At 35.4% G+C, this 26,922-nt stretch overlaps 1 protein-coding gene across 3 annotated transcripts; it reads left to right on the forward strand.

The window, feature by feature from the left end:
- On the forward strand, nucleotides 1–26,922 carry LOC134538362 (DDB1- and CUL4-associated factor 11). Of its 3 annotated transcripts, none has more exons than XM_063379621.1 (11): nucleotides 1–771; nucleotides 6,037–6,145; nucleotides 6,996–7,097; nucleotides 7,296–7,455; nucleotides 7,627–7,773; nucleotides 10,560–10,741; nucleotides 11,148–11,240; nucleotides 12,888–13,134; nucleotides 14,863–15,018; nucleotides 24,902–25,008; nucleotides 26,385–26,922. In XM_063379621.1, the coding sequence occupies exons 1-11, from the start codon at nucleotides 659–661 to the stop codon at nucleotides 26,565–26,567; spliced, it is 1,599 nt and encodes a 532-aa protein (XP_063235691.1). In that variant the 5' UTR covers nucleotides 1–658; the 3' UTR covers nucleotides 26,568–26,922. The 3 variants fall into 3 exon arrangements, with proteins under 3 accessions (XP_063235691.1, XP_063235692.1, XP_063235693.1); XM_063379622.1 differs by having other exon boundaries at nucleotides 125–771; nucleotides 14,866–15,018; XM_063379623.1 differs by having other exon boundaries at nucleotides 289–425.

Genomic DNA, 26,922 nt, shown 5'->3' on the forward strand with positions numbered 1-26,922 from the left:
GACAGTAAAAAAACATAAATTATTCAAACGCTTCAAAACCTTCTAGGTTTGACGTATTTAACCTTAATTCACCGCTTCACAATTTGTCAGGCATAATATTAATACAGTGCATACTGCTTGTAGTATGTATAATGTATTAATCTTATTAAAGTTTTATTTCAGTAAATTTAAGTGTTTTTATATTGCAGCACTATATTGCTCCTACTTAAGATTTCATTGAAAGTTCATTGCATTGTTAATGCGTTTCAACACCTATAGGTTGGCTAAAGTTTTTTCTTTTACTTTTTGTCGTTTCTTTTTATCGTATATGGTGTTTTGGTTTTGGTGTTGTGATGGACTTTGAGTCGACAATTTTTAATTCGAAGATTTAAAGAACAATACTTCTTGAGTTTGCTATACGTTGCGCAATAATTTATTTAATGCGTGTAAGTGTTCTGATCAGTAAAATGGTAGGAATAGTAATTCATATTTGAACGCAGCAATTTTTATGTGGGCCATTCAGCATATAGTACATCCTTATGCTGCAAAAATCTACCAAACAAGTTATTGTAAAATCTTTTCGAATCTACAGTCATAGCATGATTAGTAGTATTAGGTAACTGAGTGAAGAATTATGCTTAACGAATTTTAGTGCAAACATTGTAAGTAACTAGCCTGTATGGGAACCTCAACGTCAAGGAGAATGGAAGAAAGTGATTCAAGATCACGGTCGGAAGATAGTTCTGATGTAGACTCGGATCTTACGACTTTACTTCAGTACTTGATTAGGAGGTTTGTTCGTTGTTATCTATCCTATACCTTAAATGAACTTAAATATAAAGTATATTACAATCAATTGGGAGTCATATTGCATAACATTAACTAATGTAAAATTAGTAGCAAAAATTTGTGTGATTGTGTTTCATAGATGTGACTTGGTGATCCCCCAAAGGATATTTTTGAATCTTTTCGAATTTATAATGAATTAAACTGTGGGGAAAGTTATATATTATAAATTTACACAACTACTTTAGAAAATTTATGTTTAATATCTTGAGTGCTCAGGTTGAGGTAAGTCAAAAATATCTGAATGGGACATAACCAAGCAACATTTAAAAGCCAGATTACCAATTCCAATGAACGGAATTTGAATGTAATGTTTAAACACTGAGAGCAAGACGAAAATGGGTAGGATTTACAACAAAATTATTCTCTGTCACACAAGGACCAGAGTGGTGCTAAAAAAAATTTATACGGAAGTTTAGGTTTTTTTGTTAAGTTATACGATGTCATCTGTAAAGGTTTCTTTTCACATAGATACTTATACACTGATAACGTATGCCACACAGAATTAAATATATGTTTAAAAATTCAGTTTATTGCTCGTTTTATGTTGGGATTTTATATGAAACACGTTAAACACCTGGGAACCAAATTCAACCAACTGATTGAAAAATGCATTGCAGACAGTAGCCTGTTGGCATTCTTGCTCCTTGGTTCTACAGAAATACCTACTCTTCGGCAGTGCAGTTTTCGGGTGGAAATGTGTATGCGTATTTTGGAGAAAATCATAATTTGGGAGATAAATTTTCTGCACTGAAATATGTACCTCTTGGCTCTATCTATACAGGAGCAAGTAGCTTCCAAATTTGGAGTTTCTATAAGTTGAAACAAAAGGGCTGAAGTTTATTTTAAGTAAATTGCATCCCTTTCAGTAAGGTCTTTTTTTTTTTTTATATATCCTTGGTCTTTTTCCATTACCCAGTCATCGATCGTGTGGCAGTGCTGCTGTTAGCCTAGCTTTACGTTTCCGGGCTCCTGCCCTGCCACAATGGTCCTGTCTCTGGCTGTTGTGAATCTGGTTTAAGCCTTGAGTGTTTTTCAGTGTTGCTAACATTACCGGACAACAGGTTGTCCATATTCTGGAAAGTCAGGGAATGTTAAGGAATTTACTTTAAAACCTGAAAGTGTAACACCCTGGACCTCCGGCTAGCTCAAAATTGAAACAACTTTTGATGGGATTTTGAAATATTTAGGTTCCAAAAAGAAGTTGTTGTTGATTATTGATTACTGAAACAAAGTCTCTGGGACAAGAGTTACTGGTTTTTATTATTCGCTACTAAAATCTCAAAAGTCACATTGGCCACTATCTTCTGACCACGAAAACAAGTACATGACAAAAAAAAAACACAAACATTGAAGAAAACATTTCCACATTCATATGTCAATGTAGAAGAATTTCACGCCTGTAGTCCGGTCTGCGCCGAGGAACATTGTTTCAGATTTATTTAAATTAGAATTTTACGACTGCAGGGGGAAATCGAAGGCCTAGAGTGGGACCTTTTTATTAAGTGGTTATCGATGCCAAGCAGATATTGGTGTCTTGTTCATCGGTACCATGCTTCTAGGCAACCATTGGATTTAATTGACGAACAGGTTTTTTTGATACAGTGCCTAAGTAATGAACTGAGTTGTTTGCGCAAGTAGAGTTGCTGTGTTTTGCGAGTAAGTTTTTTTTTTTTTGCAATGCACTTGTTTTTCGTGGTCGGAAGATGGTGGCCATTGTGACTTATAAGTTTTCTCGGAGCTGATTATAAAAGCTGTAAAAACCAGTGACGGTTGTATGTGAGATTTTTATTTCATTAATCATTGACAGTGGCAGTCTTTTTTGGGCTTATAAAATGTTTCAACTTTACATTAAAATTTTTCAAGTGTTTATGTATATGAATTCTGGACCAATTTTTAGGTAGCCGGTGGTCTGGAGTGTGGCGAATCATGGAAATTCCTCGGTCATAGTAATTTGAGGGGGAAATGACATCATCCAGACACCGAACACATTTTTTTTTTTCCATATTGTGTTGAAGTGCATAGTCATAAACACTTTTAAGAGATGTGTCAGCCCTTGAACTATTGATAGTGTGATAGTTAAAAATGTAATGCTTGATAAAAAGGGTGTATACAAGGTTCTGTTTTATTAGTACAGCTACAGAGATGATTGAGACTAAATCCAGAAAATTACAAAATATGTAAATTATTTTTTAAAAAATTTATCAGGTAAATTTGTAATTTCACTCATGGAAAAAGTTAGGGAATTTTTCAATTATTCAATATCTTTTTTGAAAAAGCAAACAACATTTTGAAAATAGTGTTTGCAGTACTTCTATTGTTTGATTATCCTACTAAACAGCATATTTCGATTCCCAATTTATTCTAAAATATATTCTACATTGTAACTGCTTCTGGGAAACAAGACCATTAATATACATAGATGGTTGAAAAATGTTTGGTCAGCTACATTATGTTTTACAAATTATGTATTAAGAATGTAGCTGATTTAACCTAACCAACTCATCACTTAAGTTATAATTGACCTTATTTTCCTAAAGCTGCTAATTTGTAGAATTTCCGAGAACATTATTAAAATCGCTATAATAACAATTTAATAGTTTTTCTTCAATATTTACGTATTTTTAATTCACAAAACTACACAATTATCCTTAATTTTAAAACTCTTTATGACTACCAAGTGTCCAGAATCTAGAATTTAAAAAAAAAAATTAGATTTTTAAAATATCAATTTTTTTAAAACAATCTTTCATATAAGTCTGGGCATGCTTCGTGTGCATATTGACTTTCATAGGTAAAAATGTGTTTTGACATGAATTCTGTGAAATTTCAAATTTTGCAATGTCACAATTTTACACTCACTTATTCCTTAAATCATTAACAAATCCACCATTGCATATTCTACATTAACAGACATCATTTACATTTCAGCATGCACATGCAATGCCAATAACAAAAAAAAACTGATATGAAATGTTAAAAACCACCACCAAAAATTTATACAGCCTTATACTCTTTCAAGAATTTTCTACTAGAATGGTAGAAATAATAGGTAGCAATTTTTTTTATAAATAATGATATTATTAGAAATTATTTGCAGTTGGTACCAATTTTTCCTCCTTTGGAGGAGACAAATGGAATCACATGAAAGTAATGTATGGACTTCATTATGGCAGAAATAGTATGGCATTAAACTATGTTCACCTCTAGTAGGTATGCTCTATAGAACTGAAATAGGCTACCTTAAGTAAGTTAATGACCCAGTGATGTGTGAAATGCCCCAAGTTCATTTTATTCATATTTTAGTTGCTTGCAAAATCCACTTCACTGTCTTTCCACATTTAATGTTTGTCAGGATTATCTGGCATGACTAGCACATATTTAGTAAAGTTACGTAACCAAATGCACTAGAGAACAATAAGCTGACAGCACCAAAGTTTTGTGCAAAACATGGCGTTGTTAACACCAGACCAATAGATGGCAGATGTGTCCATTATCAAAATTACATTTGTTAAAAATTATGATGACAACATTATTACAGTGTAAACAAGTTTTTCTCTTATCAAATTTTCTTTTCCAGCATTAAATGAATGGTGGGCATCTCGTCAAATGAGTGTGTGTGTGTGGGGGGGAGGGGGGGGGGGATTTGTTTCTTGGGGGAAAAAAAGTGTTCTCTAAAAAAACATAACAACAACCTGTTTTTTTTGTTTGAACCAGCTTTTTTATTACATTAGTTATTTTAGTTCTCAGCATGTACAAATGAAAGCCATACAACATCCTGTTTTTTGCCACTCATGTTGAACCAGGAATGTTATAACATCAAAGAACTGAAGTCCAGCAAATCTGCACTGTGGAACTTCACCACAGAAAGGGTATCTACTCCCCACAGGAGGAGGATTATCCATAGACTGGGTGTTTACCAAAGAAAGAGGATTTACACTAGTCAGGGATTGCCCACAAAATAGGAATTTTTTTAAAATAATAAATTTATTTATTTCCTCATTTTTTACACTTTTGACAATTTACTAATTAATGTAATTTTTATAGGAGTATTTGGCTGGGTATTATTTACAACTTAGTCAGATAATTTAAATGATAAGATCTTGATTAGTATGCTATACAAGATCTTGATTAGTAGGCTATACAATTTCTTTGTTCCTGTAAATCACAATAAACATTAATGAGCAAACTATTGTTGTTATTAGAGTGGAATAAGACTTTTCATCATTAAAAAATATTAAGATAATTTTTAAATAGGTAATTCATTACTTCAAAAAACCATTTTTTTTTTTTTTTTATAAAAACCACTTGATTTAAACCATTGTGGTTTCAATCGACCAACCGTGTTTATGTATTTGTGACATGCCCACCAACAGTTTGAGATCTTTAATGGTGGGCACGACATACACGCGTATAACAAAACAATTACAGAGAGAAAACAAATGTACAAAATAAAATGAATGCAGGCACCACCTGCAGGGAAACACAACCGTGAAGATATGCACCACACGTAAGCAGTCGTAACGAGTAGGCACCATACATGGGCAGCGACCGCTGGGAGTACTCTGAGAAATCCCAATGGCTTACAGTAATGTTTTCCACGCTTCCCCACTTGTAAAAAAAAAATATCCAGGTTCGACCCCACCGGAATTCAAATTACCTTGTTGGGAGGCAAGTGGTCTGACCACTCGGTCCTGTTGACACTGATCGGTATTGGTCCATCACTTTCGGCATAACATGTTCTGCACTCTGACTTGTAATGCACTCGCCTGAGGAATGATTTTTGTGGCTGGACAGCAACTCTGCTCTTTTTCTGCATTATCTACTTCTGACTAGCTTTACAAACTTAAAACTAATATTTTACCTGTCACTAGATAACGACAGCCATGAGACATTTTACCACCTCCAGATTTTGAGTTTTTAAAGTTAAAGAGAAAAGAAAAACTTTTTTTTTAAATCTTTATAAACATGAATTTGAATTATTTTAGGTGCAATTTCATTGTGTACTGTGTAAATCGTATTTACTTAACATTGTAAAATTGTCAGAGATTTTGTACTTCCCTGTGTATGCATGTACGTATATCACAAACATTGCTACCTAGTTAAAATCTGTGTATATTTCTGGGATCGAAGTGTGTTTTTAAAAAAAACTAATCTTTTGTAACAAAATTAATTCTGTTTTGATTCATGGTGCGTGCGTGTGTGTTTCAGTGGGCAAGTACATATCATTTCATCAGATAATGAAGATAGCGAAGACGAATTTATGGCTGCCGCCAGCCCTCCGCGGACGGAAGTGAAGCCAAATACAGAAAACCTCGATGTAAGTAAGGACTAACACGTAAAAGTGTTTTTGAATTTAACCATTTACCATGAAATTTTACTTGTTGATTTATTACATTATGTAGATTCTGTTATTGACTAAACTTTTGAAACGTTGTCTGAATCATTCTAGTTTCTGTATATCTTAAGTCACATTTGCCGAACATTATAATTATTGGTAAATGGAATTTTAATATGAATGTGTACATGCTCGATCTTTTAATTTACGCTTAAAATTTGTAATCTCTGTCATTCCATAGCTCTTTAAGAATATAGAAGAGATGTATTCTTTCAAAGGGAAAAGAGAGAGTTGTAGATTGTGTACCTATTTTGGTGTATTGAAAATGAACAAACCCATGTGTCAAATGAAACTTTTTATTCAGGAAAACCGCATAAACTTAATTTTTATAAAGTTTTTTTTCCCAATAAATAAAAAATGTATGTACTTGAATCTTTTTTTTTCCTGTATAGGCTATATTTGAACTTTTATGTTTTACAACTATTTATGTATACTATCTACTTTTAACATTTATGAAAATAATGTGACGTATAAATATCAAAACTTCAGAGCTTGAGTGTGGAGATTTCCTTTTCATTAAATGGAGCATAAAACATGCAACTTTTATTTATTGATAATTTCTTGGGTATGATTTATATTGTTTAATTTTTTCATCAATGAGAATTCTAGATAATTTATGATGTATTTAGACATTTTAACGGTGCTCACATCTGATCTGTGACCATTCAATTAGCATATCACCTTATAAATGCTGTAATTTGAGAAGTATTGTATCAGATGAGCTGTTGCATGTTGTATGATGTTATTAATTATTTAATTAATTTTTTTCCAGGAAAGTGAAATAAGCCTCGTCACAAAGCAGTCATGTGGGTTGATTCATCCCACAGGAAACAAAAGACCATCGTCGGTCACCGGAATGTTAAAAGCGAGAGAAGTAATTTACCTTTTATGATGTTTAGAAACTTTCGTAAAACTATTTTTTTTTGGAACTAGCTGCGAGTAAGATTCTTACTTTCTGAAAGTTTTGTGATTTTATAAACTTTTTTTTTATCTACAGTGTCTATGAATGTGATTATTATGTAATTTTTTTTCCCCAATGTAATTATTAATAATTATTTGGTTTTTGTGACAGAATGGAATGTTTGGTTGCAACCAGTTCACGCAAGGGGATTGCTGTCGAATTTCCAATTGGTACCTTCCAAACTCAATGTCGGTGGTGGCGAGATATCGCACGAAAGCCTTTTGTGGGATATACTCGAAAAATGGTGACCATTTCGTGAGCGCTTCTCAAGGTGATTGAAATGTTCAGTCTGTAAGAGCATGCGTTATAACTTTATAATCACTGCATTTATGCAGTCTTGTGTACAGTTGTGTTCGTATCACTTGACCTTGGACTTGAACAATTTGTAGCACGAGCTTATATTTATCGTAGTTTCTTCTTCATTGTGTTTCTCAAATTTCAGATCGTAATCTTCGGGTGTACTCGACACGCGGGAGTCAGTTCAAACTACTTAAAGTCATCCAGGCTCGCGATGTTGGGTGGAGCATATTGGACACTGCCCTCAGTCCGGATGGGAACTACATCGTGTACTCCAGCTGGTCGGAAAGCCGTAAGTTGCGCGCAGTGTTACTGGTGCGTTCATGATTTGGCTTTTAAACATTAATTATTTACTTTTGTTATCCTGATAATGGTGTGTGTTTTACTTTTAGTGTGTTGGTAGGTGTAAAATAATTTTTTTTTAAGTGAATGCAAACAAATTGTATTTTTAGGTCTTCGTAAGTTTATTTTTTGCAGCAAAGTAAAGGGGCCCCCTACTTATAATAATCATTTTATTTTAACCTAAACTAAGTAATTGTTATACTCCAATTATTCTTTGCAACTATCATTGTTTTGTTTTGTTAATTTTAAATGAAATTTTGAATAAAATAAAAGACCTGAACGCAGGGTATTGCCCAATGAATGGCTGACTTCTGAACTGAGAGTTGCTGTTTCCTGAATAATGGCATGATGTGCTTTTCTATTGAAATACCACGTACAGTGAAAGGTGTGCATTCTGTGGTTTTACAAGTTCTGTAATCCATCACCACCCTTGTTTGGGTTTTTTTCTGGTGGATTCTGGGTGTTTTCCTTGGCAGTCAGTAGGCCTGTGGGGGTAATATTAATTTTTTTGATGTGAAGCAAATATCAAACTGAGTGTTTAAAATGTTTGCAAAGTCGAATCGAACTGTGAATATTTTTCTTAGCGAAGCTGTATTACAATTATTTTATAAAATATAGAATTGAAGTTGAAAAAAATAGTTTAATGTTTTAACTGATACAGTGATTAACCAATTGAGACCTGTGTATAAAATCATTAAATAAAATTATAAAATAACTAGGCATAGTATTAATATTGAGTATTCATGAAAGCAAATGAAGTAACTATTTTCATGAGCGAATCTTAGGCTTAAAATGTTTTGAAGATTTGCAAGAAATGCAAGGGAAGCTTTGTATCACAACCCGAAGCTTTAAATAAAATTAATAGCAAAACGTAAATGCACAAGCAAACACACAATTCAATTTAATACCCTGCTTAGCGTTGCTGTGGCTAAGCTGTGTAATAAAATGAAAGGAAGAAAAATTTTTTCCCACATGAAATTTTTTATTTTAAAGCTAGTGGATGGACTAGATTTTTTGTTTGTCCATTTTCTGCATAAACATAAAGATCAGATGGTTTACCTACATTTGATCATGCGACGTATAATTGCCCATGAGAGAAGAATTGGTTTTCTAAATTCAAACCGCACACTTGCAAAGATAGTCATAGCGAATTCAAGCCATATTGGAAAGTGAAGCCGTGTGAACTCGTAACTCTATGTCGATCGGAATGAGTGGTATTCGTGGAAGTATTAGGTTTTCACCTTGAGGTTCAATCAGAATTGTTGCTTCAATTAGATTGTTCATAATTTTTTTTAACTACTAATCGTGTACCATTGCATAACGTTGGTTGATAGATGTTTTGGAATAATATAATTGGCACTACAATTTTCAAATTCAGAATGTGTGACTGTAATCCGGTAACATTGAGTGAATTAAGAAATTCTGTTGGCATATTCATTACTTCACTTGGGTTTATTGTGGAGTAAATGTGTTCGTATGTCACTGTTTCACCTCCGATTCTTTTAGAATAATGTAGTTCATATCATATACATTTTTAGCCACTAGAATAGCTCTTCTGCTTAACCATGCAATGCTTGAGTTCGATGATTTGTTTCAATATGCTTTGGAAAACCTTGTCTACTAATTCTTCTTTTGAATTCACAATATTGCAAAAATGGGAAGGTGATTTTTCCTGTTTCTGGATTTGTAGGCCGTGCCGTGCCATTACGACCTCAAGTAATTGTCTTGAAAATATGTCAGCTGTTGGATCGGTTTGAAGCTGAACTCTCAGATTTGTTGTTAAATTCATTTTTTTTAAACTGTGTTCTATAAAGTTGAATGTTTCAAACAGGCATTCAATTCATCAACTGGTGTTGAGCGAGGTATAACTAGAAGTGTTTGCCTGAAGTCACTGAACAGTAACATCAATAAATACTCCACCAATTGAACATGATTATTTCTTAAGTTTTTTTTAATGTTTTGTCTAATGCTTCCAATGACTTCTTGTGAGCCAACTCGTAAAAGTGTACCATGGCAAGAGAAAACAAAAGACGTTGGTAAAAGTATTTTTTTTCCTTCCTTTTTTTCCCCTGCATGTGGATTCCAAGGAGAAAATATTATTTTTATAGTATTTTTTTATGAATTCTTGATAAAAAATTCGAGGTTGCAGTCATATTATTATCGGGTAAATACTGTAAATTGATGTTCCATATTCTTGCAATCCCACTTGCTCTTGGTTATGGACTTGCCAGGTTAAAGAATATTCACTGAAAGGCGCGTTTTTATAATTTTTTCTTCTTCTGTAGAGCATTTTTAATTGAAGTGTTTGATCATCATGGTGGGCAGGGCCGGTGCAAGGTAAATTGGCGCCCTGGGCGAAAAACCTTTAATGCACCCCCCCCCCCCCCTCCTCCTCGTCGGACACCTGAAAAAAAATTGTCCTTGCCTCAAAATACATCATGTAAGCCTAATATTTTGTCAACAATGAAATGTAAGCAGGCTTGTTTTTACTTCTTTTTTCTTCTTTTCTTATTGCAAATCATAAACATGTTACCGTGGACTTTAAATAATTACTTATATCAATATGAACATTCCAAACTGTTACAAAAATCCATATTCATCTAGTTTCAGTAATTGTTAAACATATTGTATCAGCTGTTATGTGTCGTGCTGCGCCGCCCCCAGCTACTTGTGCGCCCTGGGAGGTTGCCTGGTTCGCCTGTACGGACATGCCGGCCCTGATGTCGGGTGTTGCAGTTCACCTGTGCAAGGTGTTCAGCGACTCTGACAGCCAGGACGTCCTGTCGCTGTGCCCCGACGACCGGCGCTTCTGCATCTTCGCGCTGCTCTTCTCGTCGGACGGCCACGAGATTCTGGGCGGCGCGAACGACGGCTATCTGTACGTGTACGACCTGGAGTGCAACCAGAGAACACTAAGGGTAATGGCTCCTGTTTCCCAAAGGCTTTTGTAATTCACTTTAATAGTTTTTTAGAATTCCACGTAGAGTGGCCACTATGCCTCAAATGTTTACTGATTTTGGTACATATTTAAAAAAAATTCAATATTTTTTGATGAGTTATAACATAGAAATGTTATTTTTAAAAATGAAATTGAGGTAAATATATTACAATAAAATCTTGTCTGTAATATTCATGTGCCTGTAGTTTACTGTTGCTTTTAACCACTTAAAAACTTTTTTTTGTTACATTCCTTAAGTAGATTATGGTATGTAAGGTTATTTTTTTGTGTATTTATATTTATACATTTTTACTAGTCCTAGAAATTTATAAGAAAACAATTTTTTTTAAATTTAATTTATGTGTATAATGTCATTTTAATTTCAGATAGAAGGCCATGATGACGATGTGAATAGTGTTGCATTCGCAGACAACACATCACAGATATTCTATAGCGGAGGAGATGATGGTTTGTGCAAGGTGAGTGTTTCGTAATAACACTAAAACCTTAAAAACCAATTTTCATCGACGATGGCCAGCATCAGATCAGCCACTGAATTTCCCCTCGTGATCACCAATAGCGCTTGAGTTACGGGTGTCGTGATGGTGCCATATTTTAATTTTGAAGTGTCCGTAATTTTTAATTAGTCTGCCATTTACATCTTGTGCATTCTGCTATTTACAAGTCCAACAGTGAGAATGAATAATTTATTATCTGATTTGAAACACTATTGGCATTTGCGATTTTTTTTTTGGCAATAGGAACTGCAGAGTTTTTATTGTGTTGCCATTGAGATGCATTGCAGTTTATGTTTCTTCGTCAAAATTTTTATCAACAGGTCAACAGGCCAATTTGTCACTTGACAGTCATATGTGGAACCATTACCGTGATATCCACCTCTACTCAGGAGCTTTCCTCCTGGGGGGGGGGGGGGGGGGAGACAGCAAGGAGTATATTACCGATAGATACAGCAAGTGGGACCCATTAAAAAAAAATTCCTAATATGAAAAGATTTTAACATAATATATGAAGCCAAGAAGATTGATTGAACCAATTGAATTTATTTTCTGGATCATAGTACAGGCATGCATTTTATATGTTATTTAAATATTATATGATTATCATCAAAACTTGTTAAAAATACTCAATTTGTGTGTGTGTTTGTTTTGGAGTTGGCCAGATTTTCGGATTAGCACGACTACTGTACATTTCAATTTGATTAGAAAAAACTATTCTTTGTACATACAATATGAATTTAAAAAAAACACGATTCACAAACCTCGCTGCCGGCAGTATGATAGACCAAATTGCTGTGTATTATATTTTCTGTAGTGTGTTTGCATTCCATTGTCACGGGAAGTTAGAGAAATTTACTTGTAAAACCCGGAAAAGTCGAGTAAATTCCTCAGTGATAATTTTTAATTTGAGGGGGAAATGTCACGCTCCGGTATGCTATCGTCCAGACTTTGAACACTTTTTTCTAGATTTTTTTTTTAGTGTGTAGTCATACACGTTGTAAAATGGCATACGCAAGGTTCTGTTTGAACTAGTATACAGGTGGTGTAGGTTGAATTGTATTTATTTATTTTTTGTCGGGTAAATTTGTAATTTTGGTCATGGAAATTTTTCAGGGGAGCTGAATTGTTGCCCGTTGGATGGGCAGCCCTTCAGGATTTTTCTGGCAATGGTTTGTTTGTACAGCGACTGGAAGGGCAGGCCCATCCAATTTCTGAAAACATGTTTCTTTAAGTGTTTAAATAATCCTGAAAACTTGCCCCTTGGATGGGCAGCCCATCAGGATTTCTGACAGTGGTGTTTTTGAAAGGATGTCTGAATTGTTGCCAGTTGGATGGGCAGCCCATCAGGATTTTTCTGACAGTGGTGTTTTTGAAAGGTTGTCTGAATTGTTGCCCCTTGGATGGGCAGCCCTTCAGGATTTTTCTGACAGTGGTTAGATTAGGTTAGGTTAGGTTAGGTTAGGTCAGGTTAGGTTAGGTTAGGTTAGGTCAGTTACAAACTAACCACTGTCAGAAAAATCCTGAAGCGCTGCCCTTCCAATGGGCAACAATTCAGTCGCCCCAATTTTCGTACCGGTGTCGTGCGGTGACGCCCCGAATCGCCGGCAGGTCTGGGACAGGCGGACGCTGAACGAGAGCCTGCCGAACCCTGTGGGGGTGCTGGCCGGCCACATGGACGGCATCACGTACATCGACCCGCGGGGGGACAGCCGCCACCTGATAACCAACTCCAAGGACCAGACGATCAAGCTGTGGGACGTGCGGGTGTTCTCCGGCAAGGGCGGCCAGGACAGCACCCGCAAGGCTGTGGCCGACCAGAACTGGGACTACCGCTGGCAGAAGGTCCCCAGGAAACGTGAGCACCTCCTGAGCCGTTTCCTGCCCTCCAGTATCGGCCGTCTTCGTATTCACTAAATGCTTTTTTTTTTTTTTTTTAAATTAGGGATGGGTTAATCAAATCCGTGGTACTTTATGAATTTGATATTTGAGAAAAAAAAATTTGAAGCAACATGTCAGAGGAAATAAAAGTAAAATAAAAAATTCAACTGTGATCTGATAACCTCTAAAGTTTTCTGGGTAAATTTTTTCCCTTCATACTTATCCTGTTTACCATTCCACAAGAACTTTTAAAATGTAATATTAATAAAATAACAATGTCTTGATTCTGGAAACTTCAGTTTGTGAAACAAGAATTTAAAGGGGAGAATGTTTCAACTCCGTGGTTATTTTTCGTTTATTGTACATCACTGTATTTTCTGGGATTTTAATTCTGGATTCAGATTCAAGAAAATTGAGATCTGCCCCATCACTATTTTTTATTGGGGGGGGGGATAAAATCTAAATTAAGTGCAACATATGCCACCCCGAACCTTCGTCTATAATTCAGCTTTGAGTTCTTCCCCCCCCTCCTTCCCGTGGTTATTTCAGACATGTCCAACCTGTCAGCCCAGTAGCCCGAGCTTCCTGGGTTAAATTCCCTCGTTTCGGGGCGGGGATTTTCCCACTTCTTGAACTGGGCGTTGTGTTGTGTTTTCACGTCCGTGCTGCAGAAGGCACTAGCGAGCCGTCGCAGAATCATCCAGCCTTGCCCGCCCTAGTTGTGGCCGTTGGCCCGGCGAGCCACACGACACAGGTCCTGTGTTCCCAGCCAGGTCCCGGGATGTCACTTCCTGGGTCCAGGACCAGGGGCTGGGTTCTGCCTTCACCCCCGTACTGCGGGACAATACTGCCTAGCACGCCCCAGTCATGTTGATAATTTACTAAGATGTTGCGTTACTCACAGATAGAATATGTATCTAACGTGCACACATGCTTAAAGTTTGTATTTTGTTCCATTTTGTAATTTTTACAATGGTTATTGTACCTCTAGATTATACATATGTGGATTCCTCGATTTATTGTGTTTTGTATGTTTTGTGTAAATTTGTTTGACTGTGTGGTCTGTTTGCGCACTATTGTTTTACTCAGGTTAGGCAGTGTAAAAATTAGTTCAAACTCCTTTGATAATAATTATAGATCACCGTTACTGTCAGACTTTAAATTTAGGTATTTCATTGTTCAGCTTTGCTTAAGAGACATATTGTATTATTTTTTAGTAAAATTCGTTTTTAAAACAGAAAATTTCGGGTGTTACCGGTTTTTATTTGTATAAAACCTTTTTTTTTAATAGTTAGTCCACAAGAATAGTGATAAAATTATTATGCTGCTTTTTTACAATGAAATACTTTGTAATATCCATCCAAAACAGATATGTTCAGAACAATAAAAATAAATTAGTGAGCAATTGTATTTTAAAGTTATTTGTTAAGAGAGTAGCTACAATAAAAAATTTAATTAATTTTTTTTTTTATCCATGCATTTGGCACAATTTATTTTGTCCGGAAATGACATTCCTTGAATTTCAAACATTAAAATATTACTTTTTGTGATTTGAATAAAGTTTTGGTTAAATGCTACTTGATTCCATTATAAAGTTTGCATTTCGGCGTTACGTGGTGTTATGGCATGCTTTTCGGGGTTATTTCAGTTTTATCGCAATTCACCAAGTAATCTTGTCCCTAATGACGAGGATGTCTGTTTTCAGTAGCCAATTGCAAGAAAAATTTGGACGGCGACACATCAATCATGACGTACAGAGGACACAAAGTCCTTCAGACACTGGTGAGGTGTCACTTTTCTCCCGAGTTCACGACTGGCCAGCGCTTCATCTACACGGGCTGTGCGTCCGGCAGAGTTGTCAGTGAGTACTGTTTGTGTGGTGTTTGCCGGCGGGTGTATGATCGGCTGTGCTGACATTTAGCCAGTGTGTTGCTGCAAGTTTCAAATTTCAAAATTCCCTGACGTGTACAGCTTTTCCAGATCTGAATCGACAAGTTTCCCTGACCTGCCAGACACAAATCATCCCGCGGCTCACTCGTTGTTGCTTTTTTAGGAGGAAAAGTTGTATGTGCTTTCAAATGTGTCACCTTAGCAAAATTAACGCCATTTTAAATAGATACACATGTTTGTATACAATTGCTATAGATTCACTTAAAGCTATCGAATGTAAAAATACTATGATTTCAGGAAAAATAAAATCTTTGAAAGTTAGTGATTAATAAATGTTTTGAGCAATTTTTGAGGTGCCTAAAAGTTGGCGGAAATGGTATACAGTAGAACCTCGATGATACGTTCCCGTTTCATACATTTTCCCGTGTCATACGCCGATTAATTTTGGTCCCGCCGAAAGTACTATATTTACAATGGTTTACTTTCCCGGATCATACACTTATAAAATCAATAATTTCCCGTTTCATACGTTTTTACGAAGCGGAAATGTCCTAACATTCAAATTTTTTTTGTTATATTCCTCCTGATAAACTACGTTTTAATGCTTTTATTTTGAAAATTGTTCATTGTTTACCTTTGCAAACGTAAGAAAATAACTTTATCACACCATAGATATGGAGAGTATCAGGAAGACTGTGCACTTCGCTAGTAGCATCTATGGCAAGCACCAAGCGAGACTAGTGGCGCAAACTAGCAATGATTATGAAAATAGTACACGCGCTTTACCAAGGCACGGATCTCATGTTTTGTGCATTCATTAATCTTTGAACTGAATATAGCCGTTTGTTATTGTTTTCTTACGATCGGATTGTTTTGTATTTTACGTTTCTCAAGTTAAAATTTTATTGAAAATTGTTCTATTGCATAAAGTTGTTTGTAAGATGAAACAAACAAGCAGGCAGAAATTTCTGATTTTCTTTTTACAATAGCCTATTTTGTTTTATTTATAATCTAATCTTTGTGACTTCTCCCCCCCCCCCCCCCCCCCCCCCCCCCTCCAAGAAAGGACTTCATAACATTTTGTAAGGCCACTGTTTCTCATGTCAGCTTTACTTGATTATGGACTGTATTTTACATTTCTGGTGGTTTTATTATATGTATATATAATGATGAATTCATATATTTCATTAATATAATGCAATTATTTGCACATTATGTATTTAAGTTTAATCTGACATTGTGCTGGTATGCTAGATTGAAAAAAATTATATTATTGCTATTCCCTTTTCATACACTTTCCCGCATCATACACCATTTTTGTGCCCTCCGTTGAAAAGTGTATGATAGGGGTTCTACTGTATTCAGTTTGATTTTCCTGTAAAAGCAATTACAGAAATATTTTAAAATTTCCCTGACTTTTCCAGGTATGTATTTCCTGACCATTTTAATTTCTCTGTCTTTTTCCTATTTTTTTTCCTTCTGTTTTCTATACATGTAGTAACTCTTGTCATTCTGGAAAATAAGGGAAAAGTCAGGGAAATTCTGGAAAATTCATGGAAATTTTTCCGTTTTTGATAGGAAAATGTCATACTTCTGCCTGCCACCACCCAGACTGTGAAAGCAATTTTTTGCAGATGATTTGTAGTGCCTAGTCATAGGCACTATAAATCGATGTATGCAAGGTTCTGTTTAAACAAGACAGGTTTGGGGATGGTAGAAGTTAGATTTTCTGTACTTCTATTAGATAATTGCAAACTAGGTAAATTATTTTAATAATGAGTCAGTAATTTGGAATTTTGGTCAGGGAAATATGTGTGGACACCCCGGTACATGAAGTTATGATAAGAGTGAATGATAATGCTGCACAAGTGCTGCTTATGGAAAAAAAAAAGGAAATTGATAATTAAAGTGGAAGGTTAAATAGGTTAGGTCAGCAACATTAATACAGTAGAACTTCGTTTTCACGTATCTCGAGGGACCAGGAAAATAATAATGTAAAAACCGGGAAAATGTAAAAAGAGAGACGTGTTAAAAAATATATATATTTATTCTCACTATGATGGGAAACAATAAGCAAATATCATTATCATATAGTGAAAACAGTAAATCCATTTAATTCTTGCAGTAATTCACTATTGTTTAAAGTTGAACATAAAAATTTTGATTCATGAGTAAGAGATGAGATTGTTGAAGCATCTCAAACTGTACACTTTTTATGGTGCGATTTTCTTGCACAGTTCAGTATGATTATGAACATTGTTAATAATTGCATGTTAACATTCAATTACCGTATTGGTCCGAATATAAGGCGACCATTTTTACATAAACGAGAGATGCAAAAATTGGAAGTCGCCTTATTTTCGCACCCAAGACGTCAGAACCGCAAACATTAGTTCCAAGCTGAAAGCTACAGTAGAAACATTGTTTAACAAAACGTTCACGATTTTTTATATTAACTAAAACTTTGTTACCTCACACGGTAAAAACCATAAATCCACCTAATATTGCAGTAATTTACAATTGTTTGAAGTTGAAAATTAAAATATTTGTTCTTGAGTAAAAACGTGAATGTTGAAGCATCTCAAAATGGCAACCTTTTATTTCACAATTCATATTTGTACTTTGTGTACAATCGCGTGTTAACATTTACGGTAATTTATCTTCAGATTTTTAACTGAAATATTTGTACTAAAATATCACAGTTATTTTCAGAACGATTGTTTACGTTTACAAACATTTCGGATGTAATGTATGGAAATTCACGGCTGCCAACTGTCTTTCCACAATATTTCTTTGTTGTAAAACGAACATTGCCGAACACGCTCGAAGACGCCATATTAACAGGAATTTGGTACGTTGCTTCAAAAGCTATTTTAATAATCCACTCTTTATTTATGTAAAAACCTTTCATAATTATAATAGATTATTCTTTCAAATTCATAGAACAGACTCTCTCTGTCAGAGAGTAATATGGACAAATATACGCGGTCACGTAACCGAAGTTATTCATGGCCGTATGCTTCATCATGTCAGCTAGCCACTTGTTTTGTTCCGGCAAGATGCATTATTTGTTTGCTTTTTTTACGTTAAACACACTACTAAATAGTAATACACCTTGTTCTGTGGTAATACGTAGCTTAAGTCAAACGGAAAGTTAAATGCTGTATTTTAAGAGTGATTAATAGCCATTGTAAAAATTTTAAATTCGTAGATACAGTAAACTGTGAAAAATCAACAATCACACATCGGTGGAACGGCGGGGAACGAGCTCTAGACAAATAAACAGCTCTGAAGATGACAATTATGCAGCTTCATTAGAGTAAACACGAAAAAATTTCTAGTGTAATATTTAAAAGTGTAAATATTTTCTAATTGTTTTCTTTTGACTTTTAGGGTAGGCCATTCAAACTTATTTTAAATAAGTAAAGTGATAAATATAAATTAATTGTTATACATAAATGCAAAAACGATTTATCAACACAAAATGTATGTCTAATGAATTTTCACATTAATTTCTACCAAAAATTATTTTTACATTTGTTTGGCCTCCTGAAACTGCAGGTCGCCTTATATTCGGGGTCGCCTTATATTCGGGCCAATACGGTAATTTCAGATTTTAATGGGAAAATATTCTACTAGACGAACACTACTACTTTCATGATTGTTTACATTTAGAAAAAATAATTGTGATGCAATGTTTGGAAATTCAGTGCTGCCAAGTTAAAACAAATATTGCTGAACATGCACAAAGATGCCATAATAACATAAGTATTTGGCACATTGCTTTAAAACTTATTTTAATAAGGGCACATTGATCCACTGTTTGTTTATGTAAAAATCTCATTATACAACTTTATTTTCATGCATAATACATTCAAGTTTAAAGGGGAGAGATTTCAAAATGAACTTGATTTTCGTGTTCATGTCACCAAAGTTTTGGTTCACCATGGCAAATGGCACAAAAAAAATGCAAGTTGTTTACAATGGCAAACAAAGCGGCCATACAAGCACACGCAGTAATGTTTAGTTATTAAACTTAACATTATTCGCTATAAACTTTTATTGTTCCCTCTAAACTTTTCAAATGTTTTGCTAGTAAATGCAGCACTTTTGCAACTTTGTTGCAACTTACATTACGGGAAATGCTTTCACATGAAGCGGGAAAGTAATGCATTAGTACTATAGGGGAAATGACGGTGCGAGTAAAGAAAAAATACATAAATCACTGGAATTTGTAAATCCCGGGTACATAAAAATGAGGTTCTACTGTAATTCATACCTAAGTGATTAGAACCAAGATTTTTTATGGAGTTATATAAAAGCAAATTCCATCATTAAAAATTGTCAATTTTGTCGTTATCATCTTAAAAGTAAAAAAAAACACGTAATAACATAGGGGTGTATTCTTACATACCAAGCATAATTACATTGATCAACTGTTTTAAAAATTAGTAGTATGACACTTAAAATATGTACAATATACAAACAATTCTACATATATTGATGAAAGCTAAACAAAAAACTGCAACTGAAAATTTCAATATTCTTTTGTAGTGTGTTTAGTTCACAAGAAATTTATAAATATGAAAATCAAAAGTACAATAGAACCCTGTTATAATGAATCTGAAGGGAGTAGTTTATATGTTCACTATAGAGGGGAAACTTTATATCTGGGAAAACTTTTATATTGGCAATACATACTCAAAAGCAAAATCTTAACTACACATAGGCCTAAGACAAGAAAAGAACGAATGAAAATACTCAAAGCAACAGTTTTATGAGCAACTGCAGATACAGTAGAACCCCTATGATACACTTTTCTACGGAGAACACAAAAATGGTGTATGATGCGGGAAAGTGTATGATGGGGGAAATGGTAAAATTGGAATTTTTAAACAATTTGAACTACGTAATTATATTAAATAACAATTTATATATCTAATTGTACATGTTGGTGGTGAAATATTTGGATATGAAGCAGTTTAACATCATAAATAAGTACTCAGTGATAGTAAAGCCAAATAATGTAAAAAAAAAAAAAAAAAAAAAAAAAAAAAAAAAAAAAAAAAGTTATACTCACTCATTTCAGGAAACAAACTTCTGACTTATGTACTTCTCAGAAAAAAATTACACTAAATATATATCAACTACTGAGGAAAATATGCTCAAAATCTCAAGAAATTGCAATAGGCCTGAACAAAGAGTCACTTTTTAGAAAAAAAATCTGAAATTTTTGTTTGTTTTCTATTAGAATTGGCAAGTTCTTCAACATGTTGTTCAACTTTGTACAAGTTTGTGAACACATGTTCACTTCCACTCACACTGTGTAAATAACGAGAAAGTGTGTCAAGTGCATCCACTGCCTCTCTGTAGGTTGGTGCTGGTCTTGCATCATCTTCCTCCTCTTCTTCTTCATCTGCAACATCATTTTGGGGCAAATGCTCGTCAATAATGTCATCAGCAGACAGTATTTCTGATGTCACAACCCCATTATCAATATCCACGAACTCTTCAAAAGTAACATCAGTGCCTAACGTTTCCCACTGGACAGAACTGACTTCAGGATCTTCAACCATGACCACTTCCTCATTTGTGATGTTTTCTTGCCAGAAATCCTGCTTTTTTGAAACAGTTTTGTATTGTTCCTTGGTCAACCTGAAGCCAAGCATATGCAATATAATGCATAGCAGTTAGTACACTGATCTTCATTGTGCTGGGATCTTGTGAAGAATTCAGCATGCTGAGTGCCTTTTGCACAAGCCTCCTCCTGTACTTGGCTTTGAAGCTGTGAACAATGCCCAAGTCTAGTGGTTGCAGTTCACTAGTGCAGTTTGGGGGGAACATGCAAACTGTGACATTTCTGAGTACAATGGTGTCAGTGTAAGCAGCACAGTTGTTAATAAAAAGAACAATCTTTCGATTCTGTAGACCCATTTTGGCATCTAATGCTTCTAACTGCAATTTAAACAAGTTCCTGGTCATCCATGCTTTTTTGTTTGCATAGTATTTTGTTGGCAAAGTCTTTACACCTTTGAAACATCTGGGTTTCAAAGTTTTTCCAACAACAATAGGTGGCAACTTTTCACTGCCATCGCAATTAGTGAAAAGCAAAACTGTCAGTCGTTGCTTGCTGAGTTTGCCACCATGGAATTTTTCTCCTCGGATACTCAAAGTTTTACTAGGCAGTAAATTATAAAAAAGACCAGTTTCATCTGCATTAAAAATATTGCAGGCCTTATAGTCGCGCACAAGGGATGGCAACTTGTCCTTCCAGTGTTCGATTGTGTCTGGATCAACACTCCTACTTTCACCACACACTGTGTTGTACACAATATTGTGTCTCCTCTTAAAACGATCAATCCAGCCATTCGAAGCACTGAAATTATCTCGTATGCCGAGGCGGGATGCCATGTAGAGGGCTTGTTCACGTAGTAATTTGCCATCTACAGGAAGGTTCGCTGCACGTGTGTTGATGAACCACTCCTTTACCATGGTTTCCAAGTTCTTCGAATGGAGATGCTTTTATTGACTTGATTTTTTTCACCATTGGTCCCGTATTTTGAGCAACATTTTCAATAGCAGCTCTGCTTTTAGCAATGGTGTTTACCGTTGACACTGGTATTCCAAGCTTATTTGCAAACGATACACGTGTGCCGATGTGCGCATCCAACTGCTTTAAAATATCCAACTTCTCTTCTATTGTGAGCGATTTTCTTTTTCTCTTTGAAGGTTCCATTCGCGAACAGATATTTTGAGATAGAAATAAAAATACCCAAAAGTACAGTATTTAGCCACGCATTGGTCGCACTTGTGTAACAAGGATAACATTGTATACACAAATCCAAGACAGTCCACCCGTGGTTCGTTTATGGTTGCTTAAAATTGTAGGGCAATATCTGGGGTCATAGATGAAGTTTGCTAGTCATAGACGTTCACGTCTCGGTGCAAAGTCTTCGAGTATATAACAATCTATGGCCCGTAGTTTGTTTTGGTTCTTACAATCTAAGTTGTAAACAACGGTCGTAAATACGTTTTCCGTTTAAAATTACAATAAAATGTTGATTTTATCCTTCAAAACTGGCCTAAAACGTATATTTTTTCACCTGTTGCGCCTGCAAGAAAAATGTAAGATGCGGGAAATTATTTAAATGATTAGTGTATATTGCGGGAATATAAACCATTGGAAGTATAGTGTTTTAACGGGACCTAAGAAATATGGTGTATTGTACGGGAAATCGTATGAAACGGGAACGTATCATGGGGGTTCTACTGTATTATTTTTAATGCACTATACATGTACAAACTTTCTATTAATGGTTTTTCAACATCTGCGTATTTTCGTTTTTTCAGGCGTTTAATAGGTACTCTGTGACGTACTCGCAGCTTGAGAAAGAAGATTGTTCAGCTTGTTTAATATTGTACTTAATGTGGATGTTGTAATTCCCAGCTCCTTTGCTATTAACACGTCCGGGACAGTGGGGTTAAAGTCTACCTTTTCAATAATGTCCAGTTTATCTCGCACAGATATGCCTTAAGCCCTTTTCACAATACCGCGATGCGACGCGGCGCGGCGCGATGTGACGTGACGTCATACCAAACCAGCCAATCACAACTACATCGCCCGCGATGCGCGACAGCTCACTTGGCGACGAGGCTGTTTCGTCGCTTCGGCGATGTCGCTGATGACGTCAGAAATAACAGCCAATCAGAAACAAGATTGTGGTAAAGAAGAAGAAGAACTGAAAACAAGAGTTAAGAAACGATGTATTAATGCATCTAAGTAATGTTAGTAAACAACACGTGGATTTTGTTCAATTGAAATGAGTTTTGAAGAGCGTCTGATTGATGAAGTTCAGAAAAAGCCGTGTTTGTACGATGTTTCTAGTACCTAACAAATATTGTAATTAGACGGAGAAAAATAATGCTTGGTTAGTAATATATTATGGGCTTCGCGATTCATATCCATAATTAAATGCTTCTACCAGTCAGTCAGTGTACAAATATAATAACAATCTGAATATTACCGTCAAAAACTTTTGTTTACAACCATGTTGTAAAATATCCCCAGCAGAGTGCAGGCTGGTTCGGTTTTTTTCGCCAGCTGCATGACGATCGCGTCGCGCTATTTTGAAGTGCACTAGCTGGCGACATATATTTACGTCGCTGCCTTCGCTACATCGCGTCGCCAGATCGCGTCGCATCGCGGTATTGTGAAAAGGCCTTTACGTTTATTACCACGTTTTTCACCCTTTTTTATGTACGTATTTCTTATTGAAGCACATTTGCACAAAATTATTTTTACCGTCAAAAGTAAATAAACGAAAAATAACGAGTCTGGCGCATCAAAGATCACCTCATACCATTTAGTATCACAGTTGCTAAAGCTGGAACGAAATTTTCTCACTTTCTATGGAAAAATTTAGTAGACAGAGTTCTATCTAGTGGTAGTCTTACAAACCTTACTCGATCAAAATGTCCGAAACGTGAACGATAAAAATGAGACGTAAAAATATTGAATTTGCTGCTATAATGTACATACGTATTTATGTGGCGGTAATTTATTTTTAATTTTGATAACATATTAAATGTACACGCGTTCACCCATTCTTTAACTTTCCAGGGAAAACTATTTTTTATTTTCACCAAACTGATCACCATTTCTGGCTACACTTAGCATACCGAGGCCACTGGAATACGACTTGTTTATAATATGAACAGTGGACAATTGAGTAGCGTATTGCGGAGAAAAACTTCAATGTTATCCAGAATAGATGTTTTGTGAAAAAACTTGTAATTATATGAAACTATAGAGATAAATGTGCATTATGTTGGCAAAATTTGTTCGTGGTACGCGGGAAAACGTATCAACATTGTCAAAAGTTGTGCGCTATATCCAATATATTAATACATAACCTCACACCATTTTGCCGGGACTGAGATGGAAATTCACAATAAACGGGAATTCATTATAGGCGGGTTCACTATAAACGGGTTCTACTATAACCAAACTTTTTTTTTAATGCAGTGTTTAAAGCTAAGAATTTGTGGTTTTATATTTTAGCAAGTTTTGTTATTTTAGTTTGTAAAATATTTTGCATTAAGCTATTAAATTAAATTTAGATGAATTTCCCTGCATTTAATGTTTATTTAAGTTTTTTTTTAATTTTGCATTATGCTATTAAATTAAATTTGAGTGACTTTCCTTGCATTTTGTGTTTTGATTTACATTTCAGTGTTATTTAGTGTATTGACTTCAATTTCACTGTTATTTTGGTTTTATCACTATTCACCAATCCATTTTGCCTCCATTATGTAATAGGATTAATAATGTAGCTGATCTAACTTAACAACCTTTTCACTTTTGCCTTATTTCTCTTCTGAAGCCACACTTGTATAGGATTACAAATTAAATAAAAGTGCAGCTCTTACTAGTGGCTCTATTGAAAGCATTATGCAACTGCTTTGAACTGGGAAGGGAAAAAAGTATGATCTTAAACTAGATCACCAGTTTTTTTTTTTAAATTACTTGAAGGTGTAATCAAAATTTATGTAAGAACCTCATTCTTAATGTCTTAGTGTTTTTTTTATGTTTTTAAGGGCAATTTAGTTTTGATTTCATTTCACATAAAAATTTGTTATTAGTTGTATTATTGACTGTTGAATGTTGTTTATTTAGTCAATGTTTTATTAAGTATGTACCAGTGTCTAGAAATTAAACTTCAAAGATGTTCATCTGCATGTTGTAGGGCGTGTGGTTTTAGTGCGGTAAAAATTTTTCCCTAGTGCTTTCTTGTATGCATGATCCGTAAGTATTTAAAGATAAATGTGTCACCTGGAATTTTGTTATCTTCCAGTTTACGATGTTCTCACCGGTGAGCCCTGTGGTAAATTGTCTGGCCATCACGCATGCGTCCGAGACGTTTCTTGGCATCCGTACAAACAAGAGATAATTAGCACATCGGTGAGTGTTTGTAAGGTTGGGTACATTACATATCACTGTGGAACTTTGGAAATCTTGTGTGAATTATTTATTGATCTATTTTTTTAATAGAACAGAAGCCAATTCCAAATTCTAGTACTGTACTTGGTTACCAACTTGCCACCCTGTGTACTTTACTTGCTCTTGCTATACATGAGCAGTTTATATCTTTTTTTCTCTACAAAAACAATTAGCCAGATGAAAAGTTTAACATTTATTTTTTTGGATTTTATAGAGATTATAAAAAATTTGTATTTCTTATTTATATACATATATATATATATATTTTACTGTGAGAGAGAATTTTACTGTATTAAAATTGAAACTTAACGTGTTATTACTGTAAAACTCGCTTAAGATGTTTCCGCATACTAATAGGTTTTTTCGTTTATTACGTTTAAATAATTATTGCCTCGATCACTTCCATATATTCATTATGTAAATTTTTCCCATTCAAAAGGCATTTTTAGATGCTTTCTGCATGTAACGTTCATTATTTAAGGAATAAATGCAATAGAGTTTATCTTTACACTCATAAACTTTATCGTTAAACTTTTAACAAATTTTTTAAAAACAATAACAAACATGGCCGTCAAAACCTTAGCCGCACAATGTTAATATATATTTTTTCAACCAGTCATCTGCTTGCATTTGTGTCCTTTATGAGGCTGTTTCATTCGTACACCATTTCCCTCATTCAAGGCATAACGTCTGATGAATACACAACAAACCCCCCTAGCCATTCGTTGACCTGCTTGCGTGACCCGTGTTGCAACCGGTACAGCACTTTTGAGTAACTAATCACAGTTTCATTTTTTTGTGGAGCACTGTAGTAGTGATAATTCGTATTTGGTGGATGGAAATAATGATGAATATTGTAATTTTCATGTCTTGCTATGATTTTCTTTTTTTGGCCGGACTAGTACTTTATTCACCTGTAAATTATGCACAATTTTTTTTGTAAAACGAATGTTCAAAAATCATCATGCGATAAAAGAGGGTAAAACATAAATTGTGTTGAAGACTTTTGTGTGTCATAGGATGGGCGTTTCAGAGAAAAAGTTCCACAAAATTTCCCAACATTATTGTCGTAGTCTTGGGCCCTTCTCCCCTTAGTTACCTCGTGCGTTTGTGGGCACTTCTCCGCACATTGCACTGAAAATGTAAATGCTGCAACCCTGATGCATGACGATGCCGCGCAGTGCGCTGGTTCTCCTTTGGGCTCCGAGCTCGGTCAGCCTGGTGCACTGCTTGATGGAACGACGCACGTCTTGCAATTGTGGATCGTGCTCTTTGTGTGATTCGGGCTTGTCTGTTTTCGCGTGACGGCAGCCGTGCTGGCGAATGTCTGTGAACAGTGGGACACAACGCACGGCAGATGGACCTACTCGGGGGAGGCGTCGGAGGACGCGAAGGGCGAGGACGACGGCTCGTTGCCGTCGACGACGCCGCGCCGCAGCGAGAGGATAGCCCAGCTCCAGCAGCGGCAGCAGAGGTCGCAGGACTGCGCCGACAAGTTCACAAGCACCACGTCGTGCTGACCGTGAACCGCCCGGGTGCTTGGCCGGCGACCACCACTCGGACTACACCTGCACCTTTTTCTTTCTTTCCCCCCTGGGCTGCATTGTACGAGTGACCGCTTGCCGTTGTTTTTTTTTTTTTTGATTGTGTGACTTGTGTGTGTCTGGACGTGAATTATTATATGAATACTTTTCCTTTGATGAGGTTTGGAGCGAACGCATCGAGTTTTTAAACGGTTAATGCCAGTGTTATTTATATCTCATTGTGATATCTCGAAGAGAATTATATAACTTTTTGGTGTCTTGGTTATAAATGCAAAGTATCTTGTAGATTGTGTTTTTTTATTTTTAAGGCCATGAAATTGTGATGAATTCA

Source organism: Bacillus rossius, chromosome 13 (genome assembly GCF_032445375.1).
Source record: "Bacillus rossius redtenbacheri isolate Brsri chromosome 13, Brsri_v3, whole genome shotgun sequence".
NCBI lineage: Eukaryota > Metazoa > Arthropoda > Insecta > Phasmatodea > Bacillidae > Bacillus > Bacillus rossius.

Coding starts and splice junctions, on each gene's coding strand:
- LOC134538362 (XM_063379621.1), top strand. CDS start 659: ATGGGAACCTCAACGTCAAGGAGAATGGAAGAAAGTGATTCAAGATCA. Junction 7,098..7,295: donor GAATGTTAAAAGCGAGAGAA/GTAATTTACCTT, acceptor TTTTTGTGACAG/AATGGAATGTTTGGTTGCAA. Junction 11,241..12,887: donor GAGATGATGGTTTGTGCAAG/GTGAGTGTTTCG, acceptor AATCGCCGGCAG/GTCTGGGACAGGCGGACGCT.